At 36.9% G+C, this 21,368-nt stretch overlaps 1 protein-coding gene across 3 annotated transcripts in view; it reads right to left on the minus strand.

Moving 5' to 3' along the window:
* frem2a (FRAS1 related extracellular matrix 2a) overlaps positions 1 to 21,368 on the minus strand; it is a 56,555-nt gene that overhangs the window by 4,150 nt on the left and 31,037 nt on the right. Inside the window, exons 7-19 of one of the 3 annotated variants that reach the window (XM_039667524.2) lie at positions 12,320 to 12,469; positions 9,757 to 9,966; positions 8,774 to 8,971; positions 7,692 to 7,856; positions 7,329 to 7,511; positions 6,950 to 7,080; positions 6,691 to 6,849; positions 5,811 to 6,114; positions 5,509 to 5,640; positions 3,910 to 4,241; positions 976 to 1,168; positions 196 to 300; positions 66 to 92 (exon numbers count right to left, since the gene is read on the minus strand). In XM_039667524.2, the coding sequence (XP_039523458.2) occupies positions 66 to 92; positions 196 to 300; positions 976 to 1,168; positions 3,910 to 4,241; positions 5,509 to 5,640; positions 5,811 to 6,114; positions 6,691 to 6,849; positions 6,950 to 7,080; positions 7,329 to 7,511; positions 7,692 to 7,856; positions 8,774 to 8,971; positions 9,757 to 9,966; positions 12,320 to 12,469 (2,289 nt within the window). Of the gene's footprint in view, positions 1 to 65; positions 111 to 195; positions 301 to 975; positions 1,169 to 3,909; positions 4,242 to 5,508; positions 5,641 to 5,810; positions 6,115 to 6,690; positions 6,850 to 6,949; positions 7,081 to 7,328; positions 7,512 to 7,691; positions 7,857 to 8,773; positions 8,972 to 9,756; positions 9,967 to 12,319; positions 12,470 to 21,368 lie in introns of all 3 variants that reach the window. The other 2 variants (XM_039667522.2, XM_039667521.2) reach the window with 2 other exon arrangements.

Here is a 21,368-nt window from a genome sequence, read left to right on the forward strand (position 1 = left end):
CAATTCAATCAAAAGAAACATTTTGCCATTACTTCCATACGCTATGTACATGATCTTCATTCTACCTGCTGTCTTCAGACTCCTCAAATTTGCTGCTGGAAGGAACAGCTCTTTATTATACGAAACAAATTTGATACAATTAATAACATTAATAAGATTTCATATTTGGAAGACATGTAGAGAAGGGAGATTTACCATTGTGTACCGCTACAAACAACCCTCTGAAGCGAGCTTCTGTGCGGAAGTTCACCACAAGCCTCCCCTGCTCATTAATCCTCATGCTGGTTGGATATAAAGCTCCTGCAGAGTAAACATGCTCCAATATGAAGATCTTTAATTATAAATATTCTATGACACACCCTGCACTAGTTCAATATTCCTCTATCAGTTATTGTGCTTTCCATTTCCATGACAGCCAAAAATAACATCAAAATTACTGTACAGTACACAAATAACAAAAGTATTGAAAATATGATTTTATATTTATAGGAAAGATGTGAAAAAATTACCCTTATTGGAACTGTTTCTAAACATTATAAAAGAAATATTTGAATTAAAAAAAGAGAAATTATGGCATTAACACCAGACGTCACTTAAGAGACTTAAAATGATTTAAAACTAGAATGGTTTTTTATAACATTTATATAACATATAACAATACACATATTGTATAATTCATAGAACATTTTACTCTTAGAGCAGAGGTTTTCAAACTGGGGTCCGGGGAGAGTGCTAAGGGGTCCATGGAAAAGTATGTAAACGTGTAAATAAATAATACATCTAATAGCGAGTAGAAAAATTAATAAGTGAATATATTTTACACCTTTTTAAATTTAAAGTGTATAAATTGAGGTTTGGGGGTGCCTCGCACAAGGTTTGCATATCTGGAGGGTCCATGGCATCTAAAAGATTGAATAACCCTTTTTTTTTTTTTTCTGACGATAAATAAATGTGGTGCTCAAATTCCTGACTTGCCTTGCAGTTCTGCCTGAGGAGGGCTACCAACACCATCCTTCCACAAGATGGCAGTGTCGTACACGAAGGTGAGCCGCAGCTCAGAATGCAGGTCGAAGTGTTGCCAGCCTCCTGCGCCCACAGGGGAATGAAACACGTATGAGACGTGCAGAGGAACCCGCAGGGTCACGTACGACTGCACCAGGTTCAGCACCTTTTAAAAACACATTCAAATAATACTGAAGATGCATATCTCCAAACACTGCAAAATGCAAAAACACTCTGTAAAGAAGACCTGTTATGCTTTTTTTTTTACACTTTCAACTTTCGTTATGTGCAGGGGTCTGCAAAGATACAAAGCGCACGTTTTTCTCTAGAAGTAAGCATTGTGTCTAAACTCCATGAAGTAGAGTGTCGAAGTTATATGACGTCACTTTGTAGGCCAAAACGCGGAAGCGAGTTAGCATTTTAGCACGTCCGGTTCCCTCGCCCTTTTTTGCTAAATCGCCTGAAATAAGGTCTGTGGTTAACAAAGCCTCTAAATATTTCTACGTTTTGATCTATGACATTAAACACACCAGTTATAACCTGCTTGTGTTTTTTTAAACTTTATTTAGGCTTCAAAATGTATACATTTTAGATTAACTTGTAAAGATTATCTTGTTAGACAAAACGTGTAAGGGTCACAACTCTTTGTTGAACACAGATCTTATTTTATGCGATTTTAATAAAGTCTATGGGGAAAATGGATAGCTTTTCGATCGAGGGAACCCATGCAGCGCTAACTTCTGAGTTGTCCAAGTGACATAATAAATTTGGCACGTCGAGTCCAAAAACGTACACGTCACAATAGTACTCATGTGAATAATTCCTGCCAAAGCCACACGAGATGCTAAGGACAGTGATATTTGTGAGATGAGATATTGACCAATCAGTGCACTTTTCTGAAAGAGGGGCTACATAAAACAGGAACAAAACAGTGCATTACCCATCATTACTGATAGACTGCGAAGAAAGCTGCTTCAAAAATGTAAAATATATGAAAAATAGAGGTTGCAATTAATCCATGCTGGCTGTTAGACAAAGTAAAGTTCATCAATAAGCCAGGAAGCATTTTGTCTGAGGAAAAGATTAGCGGTTTTGATTGAATGAAACATTTGCTAATTTACATAGTCAATTATAATCAAAATACCATGCTATAAAAATGTGCTCCTCGGTAATGAGGCCAGTCTGAACGAACACCTGCTGGACTGGGTTTAATCAAGACGAGAAAAATCCCCATGCTCATTGGCAAAATCCCATCCTGAGGGAAAGATATGGAGATATATTTGGTGCAAAACCACCGAGCGCCTGTGACAGAGAAATTTGTAGTTGGAAAGAAGAATAGCCACACATGTGTATCAGTGAATGTGAAGTCACAGAGAAAAATGTTTTAAGAGTGTATAAAAGAAATGTTGTGTATAAAATGCAGCAAACTTCAACTCGTCGAATAAATTGCACCTCGCAAAGCTTTAACTGTGGCTTTTACTAATCGTTATCATTTGGTATACCTTTGCAATACATTAAATAAAACCTCATAATTGTATCTGTGGGCTGAAAATATCACCAAAAATATCTTCATAGAAAGAAAAGGCTTTTCATATTCAACCAGCTCCGTGTTCAATATCCCCAGTAGAATCCAGGTACATCCTTTAGATGAAGGGTTTTGAATTCACATCTTGTTTATTGGAGCTATTGCAGATTTTAAGGCTTAAGTTTGTAATAACATAGATCATTCAGACATTTAGACCCTAGATTACGAAGGGGAGGCATTGAAGCAAGACCTTAAATTCAGAAATGAAATGAATGAATACAAAAGCTCTGCGGGTTACAGCAAAGTCTACTCTTCTGTTGAGGACAAAGTGTGCCAGAAATAAATCCTGAGTGCTATGGCTGCCAGTTTATGCTGTGCATAATAACAGATGAAAACAAAGAAAAGTCCAAAAGCATAACTCTACCTATGGAGACGTGTACTCGTGGAGAGGTGTTAATCAATTTGATGCAACTAGATGTTCTGTTTAAACATGATCCCGCTACTCTAGTCTATAGCATATACTGTAGACTATAAATTAAAGTGAAAAGAAATTAAGATTTTTGATGAAAACATTCCAGGATTTTCTCCACATAATGGACTGAAATGGGAACCAAACGGTTCAAGGTCCAAATGAGAGTTTCATTGCAGCTTCAAAGGCATTTAAATGACACCAGACGATGAATAAGGGTCTTATCTAGCGAAACGATCGGTCATTTAAAAAAAATAAAATAATAAAGTTTAAGTTTTATAAGCACAAATGCTCGCCTTGCTCTGTTCTGTGATGTGCGTTCGTGACTCTCCTGTTCAAACTTGTTCATCAAAATGAACAAATCTTTTTTCGAGTCGATGACTCAAAGGGTCCTAGACAAGACCCTTATTCATCGTCTGCAACCGTTTAAAGCCCTTTGAAGCTGCTCTGAAACTCTCATTTGGACCGTGAACCGTTTGGTTCCCAATGAATTCCATTATATGGAGAAAATCCTGGAATGTTTTCATCAAAAACCTTAATTTCTTTTCAACTGAAGAAAGAAAGACGTGGACATCTTGGATGACATGGGGGTGAGTAAATTATCAACAAAAGATTTTTTAAATGTGAACTAGTCAGCGGCTCAGATCCAAATCGAAAATGTCAGATTCATGTAATTTTGACAAAAACAAAGAAAATTCGAAATTGGGTTACTTTGACAGTGTGAACTTACTCTACGGCCCTGGCTAAAGCTATAGTGATGTAAACACATCTACTAAAGTGAAGAGATAAATGAGAAACCAGACATCTATTGTCTTCACAAACCAGGGAATTCGTTTCATAGCCGTAGGACAAGAACAGTTGCAATTTATGAACCACTAGTCATTAGAAGTCTGAATCTGCGACGACGTCTCACCTGCCCATCTGTTCCGATCGTCCCCCCGCAGTCTGTGAGCAGCTCAGACATGTCATAATAACTCACAAACTCCCACAGACAGGCCTCCAAGTTCAGGTTCCTGTAAAAGCGTAGAGTGCTCTGGCCTCTGATGGCAGGGTTGTACTGATACGGCAAAGTCTCCCCGACGCTCTCTATATTCCGGGTGGCCTTGGTTAGAAAGCCATGTCGTGTGGACACCTCATTAAAGTCCAGCAGATTGGAGCACCTGTGGTTTCCCACTCGAGTGCCATCGGGGCTCAGAGTGAGCTCAAAGTTGGACAGCGCACGAGTGGAGACTACAGGGAGCATGCCTGGGGCACATAGAAAATAAATGACAATTAAACTGAAATCACATTCATTATGCTGCCTTAATAAAGAAGAATAAGTCATAACATTGTTTATGAGATATACCACAGAAATATGAATCTGAAAATGAAAATTTTCTCATTATTTTCTTATTTTCTTGAATTATGTTTTTTTTTTGTAAACACAAAAAGGAGATATTTTGAAGAATGCGAATGCTCCTCTTTTCTATGTAGCATTTAGCAATCAAAACAACAACAAAAAACACTATTTTCCTATCTTTTAAATCTATATATGAAGAGTTCAGATGCAAAAGCCTCTAAGTGCCATTTGAAATTTTCTTCTAGAATGATCATTTTTATCAAGCTTGTATATTTAAGTCCAGTGATTTCACTTAAATGGCAATGATAATTACCTATTAATTGTTATTTAAGTGAAATTACTGAACTTAAATATACAAGTTGGATAAAAATCATCATTAAAGAAGAAAATTTCAAATGGCATTTAGAGGCTTTTGCATCTGAACTCTTCATATTCAAACTTTATCATCAATTATTACACATTCAAATCTTTACTTGCATATCAGTCCAAATGAGATGTGAGAACTACTACAGACAGGAATATATTTTATATTTGTATATTTAATGTCTTACATTTGAATCTTTTCCTCACACAAAGCTATCATATGGTTTCAGAGGACGAGAAATATTTGTTTATGTGCGACAATCTTCAAAAATTTCACAGAAGAAATAAAGATTTGCGTTTTGAACAACATTAGGGTAAATAATGATATCATTTTTGTGTGAAATAATAATTATATTATTTTTAGTATTGTAGGAAAAGCTATGGAAAAAAAGAACAGCTAACGCAGCTTTTGATGAGTTAAGAAGGTAATATTAATGCAAGTACGTAACCATAGTTGGTCTTGCTTGGCCTAGATTTTTGACGTGAAAAATTACTAGTGACAATTTATTCCCAAATTACTTTGCACTCTTTTATTACTTTAATCCCAGAAATCTTTTTGATCGAAGACAAACATGATTTTGATGGAAAACGCTGTTGGCAAATTTGTGTCATTTGATATGTTTATGCATATTTCAGACTTTGATATAAGCTTTGGAAGAGAGCTGTAATATTTAATTTTGACAGCAAATAACGTATTAATCCCACAAGAATACCCCTTTCCCCCCAAAGGGAATATATAAGTAGGGTTTCTCACGTCGAAGCTGAACTAAGCAAACAACCTGGCAGCCAGAGGGGAAATAACTCTCTCACCGTCTATGTGGGGCATGGTGACAGTAAGCTTGATGAGATTGGCATATTCCGAGTCTTCAGCGCCTGTATAACGTAGTTTGGCAGAAAAGGGCTCAGCACCTACTGTCCCAAATTTACGTGGCTGGCACATTCCTGCCCAGGAACATCAAAGACATGAAACATTACTTCAAGCATATTACCACCTACTGACAGTCTAATTCCACATTGCAAATAGTACATTATAAACCAGCAGCTCAGGAGCTGCTATACAAAAGCAAACCATTTTTATATGATTCCACTTAATGTAATGGTTTTGGGCTCACCTTCCTCCATGCTAATAGACACAATGGGGCTGCTCAGCTCCAAACCTTCATCGCCATTAGTATTCACGGCACGGGCCGCGCACTGCACTCTCGAGCCCGCTTGGAAGTAAATGGAGTCGAGGGTGATCATCTTGGAAGACGTAAAGAAGGTTTCGAAGTCAGCCTCTCGCATGGGGCTGGTGACGCCATCCGGACCACTGGGGGCGCCGATGAGCCATCGGTAATGAGTCAGTGTGTCGTTGATGCGCTCGCTAATGCAGATGGAGCCTGTTTTGTCATAGTCGGGATATTTGGGGTTACAGGCCTGGATGAGTCAGAGAAATAAACAAGGACAAGAAAGAACATCAGATAATGCAGCTTCAATGAAAAAAAAAATGCCATTCAATAGTTTGGGGTATGATTTTTTTTAATTAAAAAAAAAATCTCCTGTTCGAACTCGTTTATAAAAATGAACGAATCTTTTTTCATGTCATTTGGTTCATTCAACGAACGAAATGAACAAATTGACTCGGGAAAATATTTGTTCATTTCGATGAACGAGTTTGAACAGGAGAGTCACGAACGTGCATCACGGAATGAGCGATCGTTTCGCTTGATAAGACCCTTATTCGTCGTCTGGAATCGTTTAAAGCCCTTTGAACAGTTTGCAGTTTGCGACCTTGAACCGTTTGGTTACCAATAGTGTCCATTATATGGAGAAAAATCCTGAAATGTTTTCATCAAAAACCTTAATTTCTTTTCGACTGAAGAAAGAAAGATATGGACATCTTGGATGACATGGGGGTGAGTAAATTATTATTATTATTTTTTTTTTAAAGTGAACTACTCCTTTAAACATTCTGAAAACCTTCTGACTGACTTTTTCTACTGACAAACCTACCGTGACACAGACGACGGGGTATCCAGCAGCTGGGTGGGCATTTTCTTTGGTTCTTCTCACATCATCATAGTGTAACAGTGACACAACGTGAGGCAGTGAAGGGAACGTGACGTCAGCCATACTGTTGCTCTCCTCGATGTACACTATGGCTTTAGTCATCTGGCAACACAAAGAGACACAGACTTGTAATTCAACATTATTTGTGTATGAAACTTCGAATTTGAAGAAGGTACAACAGGGAAACATGAACATTTCCCACCTGGATTTCAGCAATCATGTTCTCGTCTGGTTTCAGGTGGACAGTGAAGGCCTCTCTCATCTCTCTTATGCTATCAAACAGAATCTCCACCTCCACTACATGCTCAATCTCACCCTCTTTAAACTCAACATCTGCACACACAAAATATCTGATTACATAAACACACTAAAAGATAAACAACATCCTGATATTTCTTCTCCTAAACGCTTCCACACCTGATTGCGTTTGTCATTTGCATCCTGAACTCTATCTAACCTGATGTAGACAGGAAATGCATGCATGTGGAGGCTGCTTGGAGCCACCTGCCAATCTACCAAGGATAATTAGATGCATCATATTCAGAATGCAAATGACCCGTTCTGGCCTCTAGAAACCTCACCGAGGGAGATGGGATGGTAGTCTTCTCCGGATATGGCAGAGCCGTCCTTTGTGTGCACCCTCACCAGAGACACTTTCGAAGAGTCTCCTGTCCTGCGGATGGGGATCTTCACCAACGTCACCTGATCCGACTCTTTTGGTTCGCTAGCGCTGAACTTTGTCTCGGCAAACTTGATGATGGGCTCTGACAGAGGAAAATGAATGGTTTGAAAAAAGTTTTTGTTCATTAAGAGATTCCTAGCCAAAAAGAATTTGTAAGAGTTTACTGAAGTTTGACCCAAATTCTAGAACCTATATGTCAGGTATTTATTTTAGTTATTAACATACATGCATACATACAAAAAAAAGTTTGTTTCTTTCTTACTGTCAGTTTTGTCATTGATCTTTATGAGCATTTCGTTCATTTCGCCAATGGACGCTCCATACGTAGAGTCACTCTTCGCGTTTCCCAGAACCAACCGCAGTTCCTCCTCCTCCTCATGAATAGAATCATCCACCAGTTTTAGCACACATGGTTTGTCAGCCTCACCTAGGGACCAAAACATGGAGACTAAGTCTGAAAACAGCTAATTTTTTTCCCCCTCATGACCTTTTTTTCAGGATTTTCTCCATATATTGGACTTCACTGGGCACCAAATGGTTCAAGGTCCAAATGAGAGTTTCAGTGCAGCTTCAAATGGCTTTAAACGACACCAGACGATGAATAAGGGTCTTATCTAGCGGAGCGATGGGTCATTTCAAAACTAAATAAAAAAGTTTAAGTTTTATAAGCACAAATGCTCGCCTTGCTCTGTTCTGTGATGCGTGTTCGTGACTCTCCTGTCCGAACTCGTTTATCAAAATGAACGAATCTTTTTTCGAGTCATTTCCTTCATTTTGTTCGTTGAATGAACCAAATGATTTGAAAAAGATTCGTTCGTTCGAGAAAATCCTGGAATGTTTTCATCAAAAGCTTAATTTCTTTTTGACTGAAGAAAGAAAGACACGGACATCTTGGATGACATGGGGGTGAGTTAATTATCAGCAAAACCTTTCTCAAATAAGCACTACAGACAGTCAGGCAACAGACAAGTGACCAATTCTGAGTGGTGACATCACTACACGGTCAGCCAAAAGTGCTGAGAACGGTTTGTAATGGTGCCGTGCCGAACCAAGCTCAAGTGTAAACATAACTGGGACCATTCCTTACCGTTCAGCCTGACAGTGAAAAAAAGCGACTAATGGCGCACCTTGCAAAGGTGAGCTATGTGATTTTTTGCTCAACTGTTTAATTGACTAGTTTGTTAGTTTATTCAGTTGAACACACCCCTCACCCCCATTGCACATCCCAACTTACAAAAAGGGTCATATCACTTACTTGAATTTGGGCAAATAAAGGTGAAAAATTGTATTTTTTGAAACTGTTTATTTCAAGTTTAATCCCGGCTTGCATAAGAGGTTGTTTACCAGGGAAGAAAGTTACGATGGACGCATCCGTGTTGGGTCTCTCATCAAAGTCAGACACCACCTGTGCAGAGCCCTGCCGGGTGTAGCAACGTACAGTGGACTTGTGCCTGATGTCTCCGCTGCGGTGAACCATTGCAGCGATGTGACCTTCACTCTCCTCTGCAGTCATCACAGCCTGTTTAAACTGCACCTTTGGCACTAAAAAAAAAAGAACATACAAATCAAGATCCTCTAATATGCAACCATCTACCTACGCATCATGGAAAAAAACTGGTCATTCATTCTGTGGGCAAATCTAGGAAACATTATAGGCCTTTTCACACTGCTTATCATTGTTCTAAATCCGGCTTTTAACCCTGGGTAGAGGAACGTTTCGCAGTTTCTGGAGCAGGTTTAGCACTGCTTTTGACAAACCAAATAATGCGGTTTTAGAATGTTACGGCTTGATGCTTAGCAACAGGTGCCCAATCGCATGCCTCGTATAATTCACATGCTTTGGACAGTCATAGAAACACCATGTGTTGCATAAACAATAGGCTCAACATTTAAAGGGGGAAAATGGCAAATGGTGAAAGAAAAGGCAAAAACTGGAGTGAAGAAAAGACTATTTTATTCTTACCTTTATAGTATACTCAGAGAAACCTTCAGAGTATAATCGGCAATGTATAAAATGAGGATGTGCAATACTGGAGCCTTTATGTAAACAGGCTGAATGCTGCGCTCGTCCAATTAAACTGACACAGCAAATATGCAAATATTATGTTAACCCAGGGTTTATGAATATAAAGTGTGAAACTTCAGCTTATTAATAACCAGGAACAATTGTTAATCCTAGGTAAAGTATGAGTGAAGTACATTATAGAATAGAAAGTACTGTATAGAAATCATTATGTCAATGGAAAATCCACATTAAACATGAAAATCCAACGTGAGTGTGTGTGTGTGTGTCTGTCTCAGTCACAATTTTGTTAAAAAATACTCACAGTCTGAAACGGAGTCATTGATAAAGATTGTGACCTTCGCTGGCTCTCCCAGAATTCCATTGGAGGGCATCCGAAGAATAAGCTCAAACCTCTCTGTTCCTTCCAGAACGGGCAGGCCTAGGTCATCCAGGATGGTGACTCGGACCATCTGCATGCTCACACCCGCTGCAAAGTCCACGTTTCTGCTGATTCCCACATAGTCGACCCCCGCTAGCGGATGAACACAGAAATAAGGCTATGGTTAGAAAGAGGTCAGATGGTTTAATGGCAGAAGCACAGGATTCTCACTTTCGATTAATCCTCTCAAGAGAGACTGCTGCTGCTGCTGTTTTTTGAGGGATCAATGTACAGTACAGAACTTATAGATAAGTTTGGGTTGGCTGAACACAGAAGATTCGGTTGAAAAGAGATTTCTTTTATATTTCAGCTTTGCTAAGAGCTCCTCATGTCAATTGTTCAAGGACTCAGCCAAAAGAGTCAATAACACTAACTCTCGCATTTCTGAAAGACCCTGGACTGTCCTGTTCAGCATTTTGCAGTTCGTGAGTTTGCTGAGAAGACAGGAACTGGATATTGAAAAGATTTCTTTACACAAATTTGTAGCATTTTTTTTTTTCGAACATACTGCAAGCTAGGTTTCCTCAACCAAAAAAGGCTTAATTTAGTTTTACATTGAGTTTCACTGGCCATTAATTAGATTGACTCTTCTTCTAAGGGCCAGATTTACTAATTAGCACGAGACCCCAATCCCATAAAGTTCAGATGGGAGTGGAAAGTTCTGCAGGTGATTTACTGACACCGTGCAGTGTGCACATTAAAGGCACACTATGCAAGATTTGTACCTTAATATAACAGCTTCAAAGTCATTTCGATAGTAAACAAACTCATAATAGGGTGAATCATCCTGGTAGTAAAGCTTGGGGGGACCATAGACTGTAAAAAATATGGACAAAGCGTCTGTGATGTCACCCATAGACTCTCTGAAGTACGGGTTTGAAGCTGTTTATGGGGGGTATGGGCGGCGCCAAACTGGAAAATCTTGGAAAATACAAAATACAAAAGTTTCAGAAAGGATACAGAGGTGGTATGATGTGTTGTGTCAGATCATGGCCGAGACGTCAAATTCACTCGGCGCAGCCCGTTATCAGCTGTCAATCAAAGTTAACCGCCCTTATTTGTTATATACGTTTTATATCTAAATATGATCTAAACTAACGAGTTAGAAAAAAGTTCACCCCCCTCACAGTTGTCAGGCACGCGGAACATATTGAAGATTACAATAAAAGTCCATGGGACCAAACTGTAAACATATGAATTTATGCTGTGAAAACGGACATTATAACATGACGTCTATGGATATTTGCTCCCTTTTGGGACCTGCCTCTAGCGGATTTGAGATGTATTGCAGTTTATCGCACTTCCGGGTAGGCTTCATCTTTCAGATTAGAATGTTGCCGCTTGGGGGGGATGCTGCTGGAAAAACCAGCAATAAAAGTTTGAGAGGAGCGCCCCCCGACAAATCTCGCGAGAATTACGCCATGCTTTACGGCAACAACGTCACAAACATCAACAACAACTTTTAAAGACACTTGCGCGCATTCATGTCGAGACGTGATACTCGACAATGGAAAAAGCGAAGAAAACACGGTCGGAAGAGGCTAGGAAAAGATAATCTGACCGAGTGAGGAACCAGACAAGAGTCGCACTCTTTTCCATAGATGGGGCTTTTCACTCGTTGGCGCGAGCTAAAAAGCACCACTGGATGCAACAGTGATGCTGACCTGGCGATCTTGTCGATGGACTAGTAAGTACATATTTCTAAGTTTGTGTGCATTTTATTTTGTGATTTCACCAGAATGAATAGAGAATAGAGCCAGACGTCCCGAAAAATTTGTGACAGTCCCGAAATCTAAGCTGTCGTCCCGAATCCGGCCCTAATTGTCCCTAAATTATACTAAAGCAAAACCTTGTAGTTATTGTCAGATAAAATATTAAAAACTGTCTGTGGAGATTGAGTAGGCAACAGTAACGTTAAATACAAGTACTCCACATCGCCTCTAGGGGTCGCTGTTTCACAAAAACGGAATTCCTGCATAGTGTGCCTTTAAAAAACACAGATGCAGCCAGATCATTTCCATAATGACCAACGCAGTCTATCAAGAGCTCGCAAATTTGTGTAAGCAGAGCCGGTGATAATCAGGTGCGTGTGATCTACCAACAACACAGGTGCAAAACGGCATGTTTTTTTTTGACTAGCACAAACCTTAGTAAATCATGTTGCATGATTCCTTTAAATACTCTCCATCATTAAATATTGCAGCTGAAAGGGAAACTCCTAAAAATGCATATGCATAGGTAAGATGCAAAAATAACTGTCCGTGCCTTTTCATTGCTAATTTTACACTGCTTGTCTTATCCTGAAAGTAAATCCTGACAGTAGTTTTTAACCCCAAAAGAGGCTTGTGCTGACCTCTGTTATGATTACGAATTCTGTTATTGTAACAATGCTGGTTGAGGATGCAGGAAAAACAATGGATTACTGGGAAAATCCGGTATCACTCACCTTCAGCAGAGACAGGGTCTGTTTTGCGGGATCTCACAGTGACTGTGGCTTTTTTCGAGAGATCCGTCCCTGTCCTCCACACACGGACTTCAACGTGGCCATCGCTCTCATCAACGTGATACTCCTGATTGCCGAAGTAGAACACAGGAGCTGTAAGGGCATAAGCAGACAATTTTCTAAGAATAATGAATTTTCATAATTTTTCCGGGAATGTGACATTCTTCAAATTTGAAAAGCATTCAAAAAACAAAAATGTTTAATTATTTTATTTAATGCTATTATTTTTCTTGCAATGTTTAGCCATTTATTCATGTATAGCACATTACACTCCTGGGCAAAAGAATACGCCAAACCAAAATGATTTAGAAGTACACAAATACTGTAGATAAAGTAACACTAAAAATGCAGACCGCTTTTGGAAGAAGAGCCAGTGTTGTTTCACTCAATGTTAATGGCTTAAATCAGTTCATGAGTAGTTGAAAAATGTCTCTCAGTTCGTTTGAGTTTAATGTGAGACCAAATATTGCTCTCAGCTTGTTATCAAGCCACTTATTGGTTGTCTTTGCAATTTGGGCAGGAGCATTTACTTGTTGAAAAAAGTGGTAGAAATGCATTTATTATTATATTTCTCAGCAGATTTTCGAAGACACCGCTCTGGGGCATGATCACCATGTAACTCGTTGTCATTGTGATCCATCACTCCACACACAACTTCCCATATACTGCCAAATACTTAATTATGTCCTTAAAGGGGTCATCGGATGCAAAATTTACTTTTACAATGGTGTTTGCATATAAACGTGTCTTTGCAGTGTGTGGACATAACCACCCTACAATGAAAACTGAATCCTCAAAAAGCCTAAACACTCAAAAAGCAAGCTGCAGAAACCCTGTTGATTGCAGTTATTGAAATTATAGTACATGAACCATCTCTAAAATTCAACTCTTCACCCTTTTATTCTGTGACATACAAGAACTACAAAAACATCACTTAATAGTAAAGTTTGCGAAAAACCTTGAACAAATGATGTACTGAATAGTAAATCAGCCTTCTACCAAGAAATAAAACGTGTAGCCTACGATAGCTAAAACCAGCTTTTTTTCATAACCACTACATTCACCATCTCAGTGAACAGTGGACGCCAGTCTCCATGACAACAAACTGACACCTTGCGTGGAGGTTTCTGTTTTTCTCACCCGCGGCGTCTAAGAGCAGAGGTTCCTGCGAGGATTCAACAGCTGTCATCTCGCATTATCTACAGGAAGCCACTTACAAAAAGGCCTGTAATCTCTCTGTTCAGAACACACTCCAAACATAAGATCAGGTCACAAATTACAGGGTTTAATGTGTCATTTTAGATTCATGTTCACTAGCATATAAATACCCTGATCTAAGTTTTTGTAGATGTTGTTGTATATCTTTAAGAAATGAACAGACCAAAAACACTTAATTTCTAGTTGTGGGGTTAGTGCAGATGCATCTGATACACAGCCATATATAGATGACTCAATAGGCTCTCCATTCGCCATATTGGAACAGTCAAAACACCTGCTAATGAACACCAGAGAGCAAGTTCACAATGTAGTTATAAGCATGTACAGAAATCTATATCTGCAATAGACTTCAGCTAATTTTCATGTATTTAGTTAATCATAAATGTTAAATAATTCTGCATATGCTCAAAAATATAGCTGCACCATTTTTCTCCAAAAACGACACACATTTGAGATAAGATGTTTTGTCACATAAAGGATTCCTTGAATGTCATGAAAATTACAATAACTAGGGCTGTGAAACGATTAATCGCATCCAAAATAAAAGTTTGTGTTATGTACATAATACATGTGTGTGAACTGTGTATAATTATTTTGTATATATAAATACAAACACACACACACACACGCACGCACGCACGCATGTATATATTTAAGAAATATTTGCTTATATACTGAATATATATATATATATATTTGTACTATACATAAATATTTTACATATAAATTACACATTTTTCTTAAATATACATGCATGTGTGAAATTATTAATCGCGATTAAACACATCCAAAATAAAAGTTTGTGTTTACCTAATACATGCGTGTGAACTGTGAACTGTGTATAATTATTTTGTATATATAAACACACACACGCATGCATTTAAGAAATATTTTCTTATATACTATATATATATATATATATATTGTAATATACATAAATATTTTATATATAAATTACACATTTTTCTTAAATATATACATGTGTGTGTATTTATATATACAAAATAAATATACACAGTTCACACATACATTCTGTAAACACAAACCTTTATTTTGGATCGCGATTAATCGTTTCACAGCCCTAATAATAACTCATTTTTAACCGAGGCCTTTTTGCTTTGTAGGGCAGAAGTATTCACGGTTAAGATGTTTTAAAATGATTCAATTGTTGAAAATGAGAGGAAGCATTAAAAAAGAATTAGTGTGTTGAAATAGTCAGAGCCGCATGAGACGAAGGGTGAAGCTGAAGGTTAAAGCCCCTCTGGGTAAAATCTCACACTGCATTATATTTGGACACACAGCCAGAAGCATCAAGCAAACCCATTTCAGGATTTATCACAGCATATATGAACTGTGCTGAATCATCAGAGCGTTATCATACTCAGTATAGGGCTAATGAGAAAGGATTCATGCACAAAACAGGTGTGTGACGACATTTGCGCCACAGAGAGCAAACTTGCACAAGATTCAATTTTATATAGAAGAAGATACAATTAGACTAAACAGCTCATTATCAAACCCGCATGGACATGGGGATAATCCATAACCAAGTGTCCAAACAAAGAGAGTTTCGATTAGACGGACACGTTTTCATCTGCAGCACCGTTAGATCCATATTCCAATTATCAAAAATAGCTTGTGTTCTTTCAAAACCTCCATTATATTTGGCAAATATTGGTGGCTGTCTACCCCCGAGATGTCCTGGTCCAATCAAAACCTCAGCACGACATGTCTATTTCCGGAAGCCAGGCACGAGTCTGTCAGCGCTTTTTAAAGCTTCAGATGATGGATAAAAAGTCTGTGTGTTCTTCGATTGTGCAAATTCATGTTTGAACTCGCTAGCATGTCTGTCGGTAGCATGGAGTGCAGTGCGGATGGGTTTGTGCAGTTTTGACAGATTTGTGAAACATCTTTCAGTGAACTAAGCATTGAGATCTGTGCTGTATTTAGTTGTATCTGTCAAAAGCTGGAGCTTTTTTTACACTTCAAGGGAGAAATAAGATTTGAAATTACTATCAACAAGGAAACGATTCTGAAAAGGGACATCAAACGAGTGTTTTTGACATGTAGTATCTTCTTCATGACATTCTTGCATATTAACCATAGCTGAACTGATTTGTAGTGAAACTAAATCACAGGTGAACTATCGTTACGGTGGTGAAATCAGTGGAAACTGTTATTTCTATAATGCAAAATATATTATTTGTTGAGAAAAATATTTTTTTTCCTAAATAAAAGCCTTTAGAAAATAACTGCAATGGTGATAAGAAAAAAACCCCAGCTATATTACCACAATAATCATAAAAATGCATTACACGCAATGTTGTGTATTTTTAGTTGGGCAGGGCAACGATTAATCACGATTAATCGCATCCAAAATAAAAGTTTGTGTTTACATAATATATGTGTGTACTGTGTATAAATATTTTGTATATATATAAAAAAAATCACATACATGCATGTATATATTTAAGAAAAAATGTGTTATTAATACATAAATATTAATATTTATATTTTATGTAAATTATGTATAATATATATATACAGTATTTACATGCAAATATTTCTTAAATATAAACATGCATGTGTGTGTGTTTTTATATAAAAAAAATAATTATATGCACTACACATATATTATGTAAACACAAACTTTTATTTTGGATACGATTAATCGCGATTAATCGTTGCCCAGCCCTAATTTTTAGTTTTATTCGAGTATCACATTGATTCTCTCACTACCTTACAAAACACATGCATTAGAAATATTTTTAGACTTTGCATGAATATTTAAAACATTTCATTGCCTGTAGTTAGAAAAATACTTATCTTATTAAATTACAATTTATATAAATATATATATATATATATATATATATATATATAAACATTATAGATCAATTAAACAATATAGATTTTTGGATTTGGATTTTTCCAAAAATACAGTAAAAACGGTAATATTGTAAAATAAAATTTTAAAATTAAATGGAAAAAATGTCAAATTTAATCTAATTTTAAATAATTTATTTAAGAAATGTCTTCCATGTTGAAAACAGTTGTTTTAAAAATGTTTTATAAAAACATTACATTTTTTTATTTAGGATAAATAGAAAGTTTTTATGAACAGCATTTATTCGAAGTAGAAATATTTTGTACCAATGTAAAAGTCTTTGCTGCCCTATTGATCAATTTCACACGTCCTTGATGAATAACAGTATTAATTATTAAAAATGACAGACAAGCAGACAGATAGATATTTAACAGTAATATTGCATTTCCTCTAGACCACATGATACTATACAACCATGATACATTTTCAAAATCAATAAAAAGAATAAATTAAACCAACATAAACTACAATAGCACCAAACAGCACGAGCACGGGTCCACTATCCACATCTGAGCATTAAAGTAAGTATTGATTTAGTCTGGAGCTACACAGGTGGTTCGCTAATGCAGAGGCAGTCTTTATGCCCTGCGGCTTCAACACCACTGATTTAGTAGACAGATTTATATGAGCAATAATACCTGTGTGCACATTCCACACACTAAATGCCAGAACAGGAAACAGCACAAAGCATTTTTTCAGACAGCTGGCTCTCTGATGCTTCTGACTGAGAACACCATTTTAGCTCAGTGTGCGGCAGTTCTTGATGATCTACAGGGTTTGGAGTGCATCTTTATGCTGCGTTCTGAAATCGACACCCCTGAAAGCTAAGGCACGAGGGAGTTATTTAGTGTATTTAATGTGAATCCAAAGCTCATTGACAGTCAGAGCATGCCGTGTTGTTTGCTAATATTTGAGTTTCTCTAGACATAAACACTTGCTAGTCTCCAACTATGAACATCTGTCAGACAGAAGCGCATGCTGTCAAGGCATTAATTTCAAACTACAGACAGGTGCCTCTGTAGATACACTTCTACCAAACAGACATGTACTTCTCATATTCTCCACCTCCACCCAGGGCTACACTGTCATACAAACAATGTCGAGTAGAAAGCATCATTTCAGGCATTATTCTCTGGTTCTTGGACGTCTCAGCCTCAGGCGGCACACGTACAGACCTCCCACTGTCCATTCAATGCATTTTACACACAAAACAGTGATAAGAAATGTTTCTTGAGCAGCATATTAGAGTGATTTCAGCTAAAAATTCAGATTTGCATCACAGTAATGAAGTGCATTTTAAAATAATTATATTAAAATAGAAAAAAAAATGTTTTTTTACAGTTTTTGATCACTGATTTGATTAAATAAATGCAGCCTTGGTGTTCATGAACATTAACATAATCTTACGCACCCTGAACTTTTGATACGAGCATTTCTATGCATTTTAGAGCATTATATTATACATATTTATTATATTATATTCAGAGAGCGATACGATAGTATTCCCATTCATCACAATGGCAGTTGCTCATCTGGAGAACACAATTAGGAATCTGCCATCTTTGCTCACACAAACGTTTTCAGCCAATCTCCAGAGCTGTAAATATAACATCAAGTTCTTTTCAATGGCTTAAAAAACCTATAATGTAATGTAATGTAATGTACACCTATTTAATATCTGACTTTTTGCTCTCACAATAAATAATAACAATAAATTGACGTCTCTATGATATGCATGATGTGCTATCTGGGAAAAGATATAATATACAGTACCATTCAAAGGTTTGGGGTCTGTACGATTTTTTTTTAAACATTTTTTTTTTTTAAAGATGTCTGTTGTGCTGCATTTATTTGATCAAAACACAGGAAAAACATTACTGTTGTAAAATTGTATTACAATTCAAAGAACTATTTCATGTTAAAATTGAATCTGAATCTTTTAAATCTGAAATCTATTGAATCTGAATAATTTAAAAATTGAATTTTTGAGACTGAATGAATTTGAAGTTCCGAATTTCTTCATCTTGAAAACTTGAATCTGTATTTTTTTAAAACTGAACATTTATTTTAATTCAGAACAAAAAACTAGCTATTTGAAAATAAATGTCAATAAAATTCAGCCACAAAATCCTTTCAGTTTGATACGTTTGTTCAAACGTTCAATATTCGTTACAAAAAAATTCAAATTCAGAACTATTTATTTTAAACTAACACCTAAAATTCTACTTTGTTAAATTACACTTGCAAATAATTCAAATTTACAAATTCAAATTCAAATCATTTTGTCGTATTATTACCTCCATAATTAATTGAACTAAATTTCTTGCTTACAGCTCATTTAATTTCCCTGTGCAGGTATATTTTGCAGCAAATTCTCAATTTCAGTAGCCTATGACTGTTCATTTTACAAATACTGTAAATCAAGAGGTCTCTTTCTGTTTAAGTAGCAAGAATACCTTGCAATCTGGCTATGTTAGACTATTTCCACTAGTTTTTGTTGTACTCTTTATTCCTGTCCTCACTGTAATCCGCAGTGAGCTCAGTCGCTGTCGGCCAAATAACACTGAGCTCGGCATCCGGACCTTGTTTGTTTTGATGCAGTTCATTAACCCTCAGAGAGAGACAGAAGAATGGACTGGACTTCCAAACTCTACTTTCAAGCAACTGGAAAAATTATAGTTCATTCCCAAGATGTAGTAACTTCCCAACATGGTTTATCTCATACACAGACAGCATCAAACCCGTTCTCATGTTTGGCACACATACACGCAACTGAGAGAGAGTAATTGAGTTTTGGACTGAATTTTCATCTGTAGTTTTGACCTTCTTTCCTCGCTCGTGGAGATCTTCTCTCCAGCATTCGGAGATAAAATCATCCCTGCATTGCCTGAGGGAGTCAACCTTTGTCTGTTTACCTGCAAACTCCTGCCTCACACACACAAACACACACACACACACTTTTTCCTCAAGGTGTCTGGTCGTTTGGGAGGAGTTGTTTATCTCTCCATCTGCAGTTAACCACTCGACATAAATCTAAATGGAACAGAAAATAGTTCGTAGACTCTCTTCATTCGGTTCTGAAACCTTGATAAACAGAAAAATAAAAACAGAAATGATACACAATCTACTCGAGCAGCCAAACTAGGGCCACCAGATCAATAATTCAAGCATATGTGCGACAAGAGAGAAATAGAGAGACTGACAGATTTAGGGGTTATGTAGAATTTCATTTTTATTCACAGTCAGCATTTCAAATAGAAAGAATGTAGAAAAACAGCTCTGTACACACACAGAGAGACAAACAAAGGCTGCTGTGGCATGTATTGCTGTTAGTGTTTTTCAAGCATTTTTTTTTTTTCAAAAGGAAAAAAGAAAGAATGAATTAATTTGAAATGATCACGATGCTAAGCCAATGAAGCAATGCTCTAAAATTATTATGAAATAGAAAGCATGTACACATACACAACCGTTCTAAAGTTTGTGTTATTTTAAAGTTTATGAAAGAGGTTTCTTATGTTTACCAAGGCTGCATTTATTTGATCCAAAAGGCAGGAAAAAAACATTACTGTTGTGAAATTTTATTACAATTCAAAAGAATTGTTGTCTATTTTTAACATTATGTTCAATATATTTTATTCCTGTGATGCAAAGCTCCACTCCATGCCACTCTCAGTGTCACATGACCCTTCAGAAATCATAATAATATGCTGATTTACTGCTCAAGAAACATTTCATATCATTATCAATTTTGAAAACAGTTGCTTCTAAATATTTTTTCAGCATTCTGCATTCTTCATAAGAACAGCATTTATTTGAAATAGAAATATTTTGTAACCTTATAAATGTTTTTACAATCACTTTGGATCAATTTATTGCAACCTTGCTGAATAAAAGTTATTTACATTTTTTGTGTGTGTGAAATAGTCATTTCATTTTACTATTTTAAAAGTCATTGAACTATTTCTATCAATACCTTTCATTACAGAATAGAGTATAAATGCACATTTTTGTTGACTGTTGATTTTGAACAATTTAAGTTTGTTGTAATACAAAGAAATTTGGTATTTTAGAGGGAAGAATAATGTTGTTTCCGACCTTGCGGTGCTGTAATATGCTTACGTTGTCTTAAAATACTGTAAGTATATTGTCCACAGAATTGTATCTTTCACAGCTCATGTCCTGGATTAAGTAAAGACAATTTATAGTAGTTACACTTATCTTATAATAAATGTTTAAAGCCTGTAGGAGCCTTGTAACCTCTACGTTAAGCTTAAATAATCACAATAAGCTGGAATGATACACTCATTTGCAGCTCTATCCCTGAATGTAAGGCGTGTTTTGCTATTACAAGCTGCTGATTGATGTTTCGGTAGTTTTAGCCCAGATTTACTGATAACAGCCTAAGATAGAGGCAGATACGATCTAATACCCTTAGGATATTGTAACACAGACAAGAGGATTACCCCAGAAAAAAACTTTAGTAGCCTGAGGTGTACTGTTCGTGTGTGAGAAAGAGAGCTAGATAAAGTGTCAGACAGACATGCCAAAACAAAGTGCCAAGAACATCCTCTAATTACACAGCCCCTTTCTTAAACGCACACACACACTATTTACGCTTTAATACTATTTGTCAGATACACCGAACGCAGAATGCTCAGCTGAACTTAACTTGATGAAAGCGTTCCCCTCGCCACTAACCCACGTTCAGCGTTGAGCAGCAAAGGGATTCAGACACACAGCGTTATATACATATATGTTAATATATAGTTTCCTAGTCATGGTGAGCCAAAGGATGAACTCGACCCCTCCCAGCTCTCTCCCGAGTACAATTTCACGCCTTCTGTATTAGGTGGGCTAAGCCAGCGGCTCCTATTTTCCTCGGCAAAC

This window comes from Pimephales promelas, chromosome 23 (genome assembly GCF_988280905.1).
Source record: "Pimephales promelas chromosome 23, fPimPro1.hap1.1, whole genome shotgun sequence".
In the NCBI taxonomy this organism is placed as follows: Eukaryota; Metazoa; Chordata; class Actinopteri; order Cypriniformes; family Leuciscidae; genus Pimephales; species Pimephales promelas.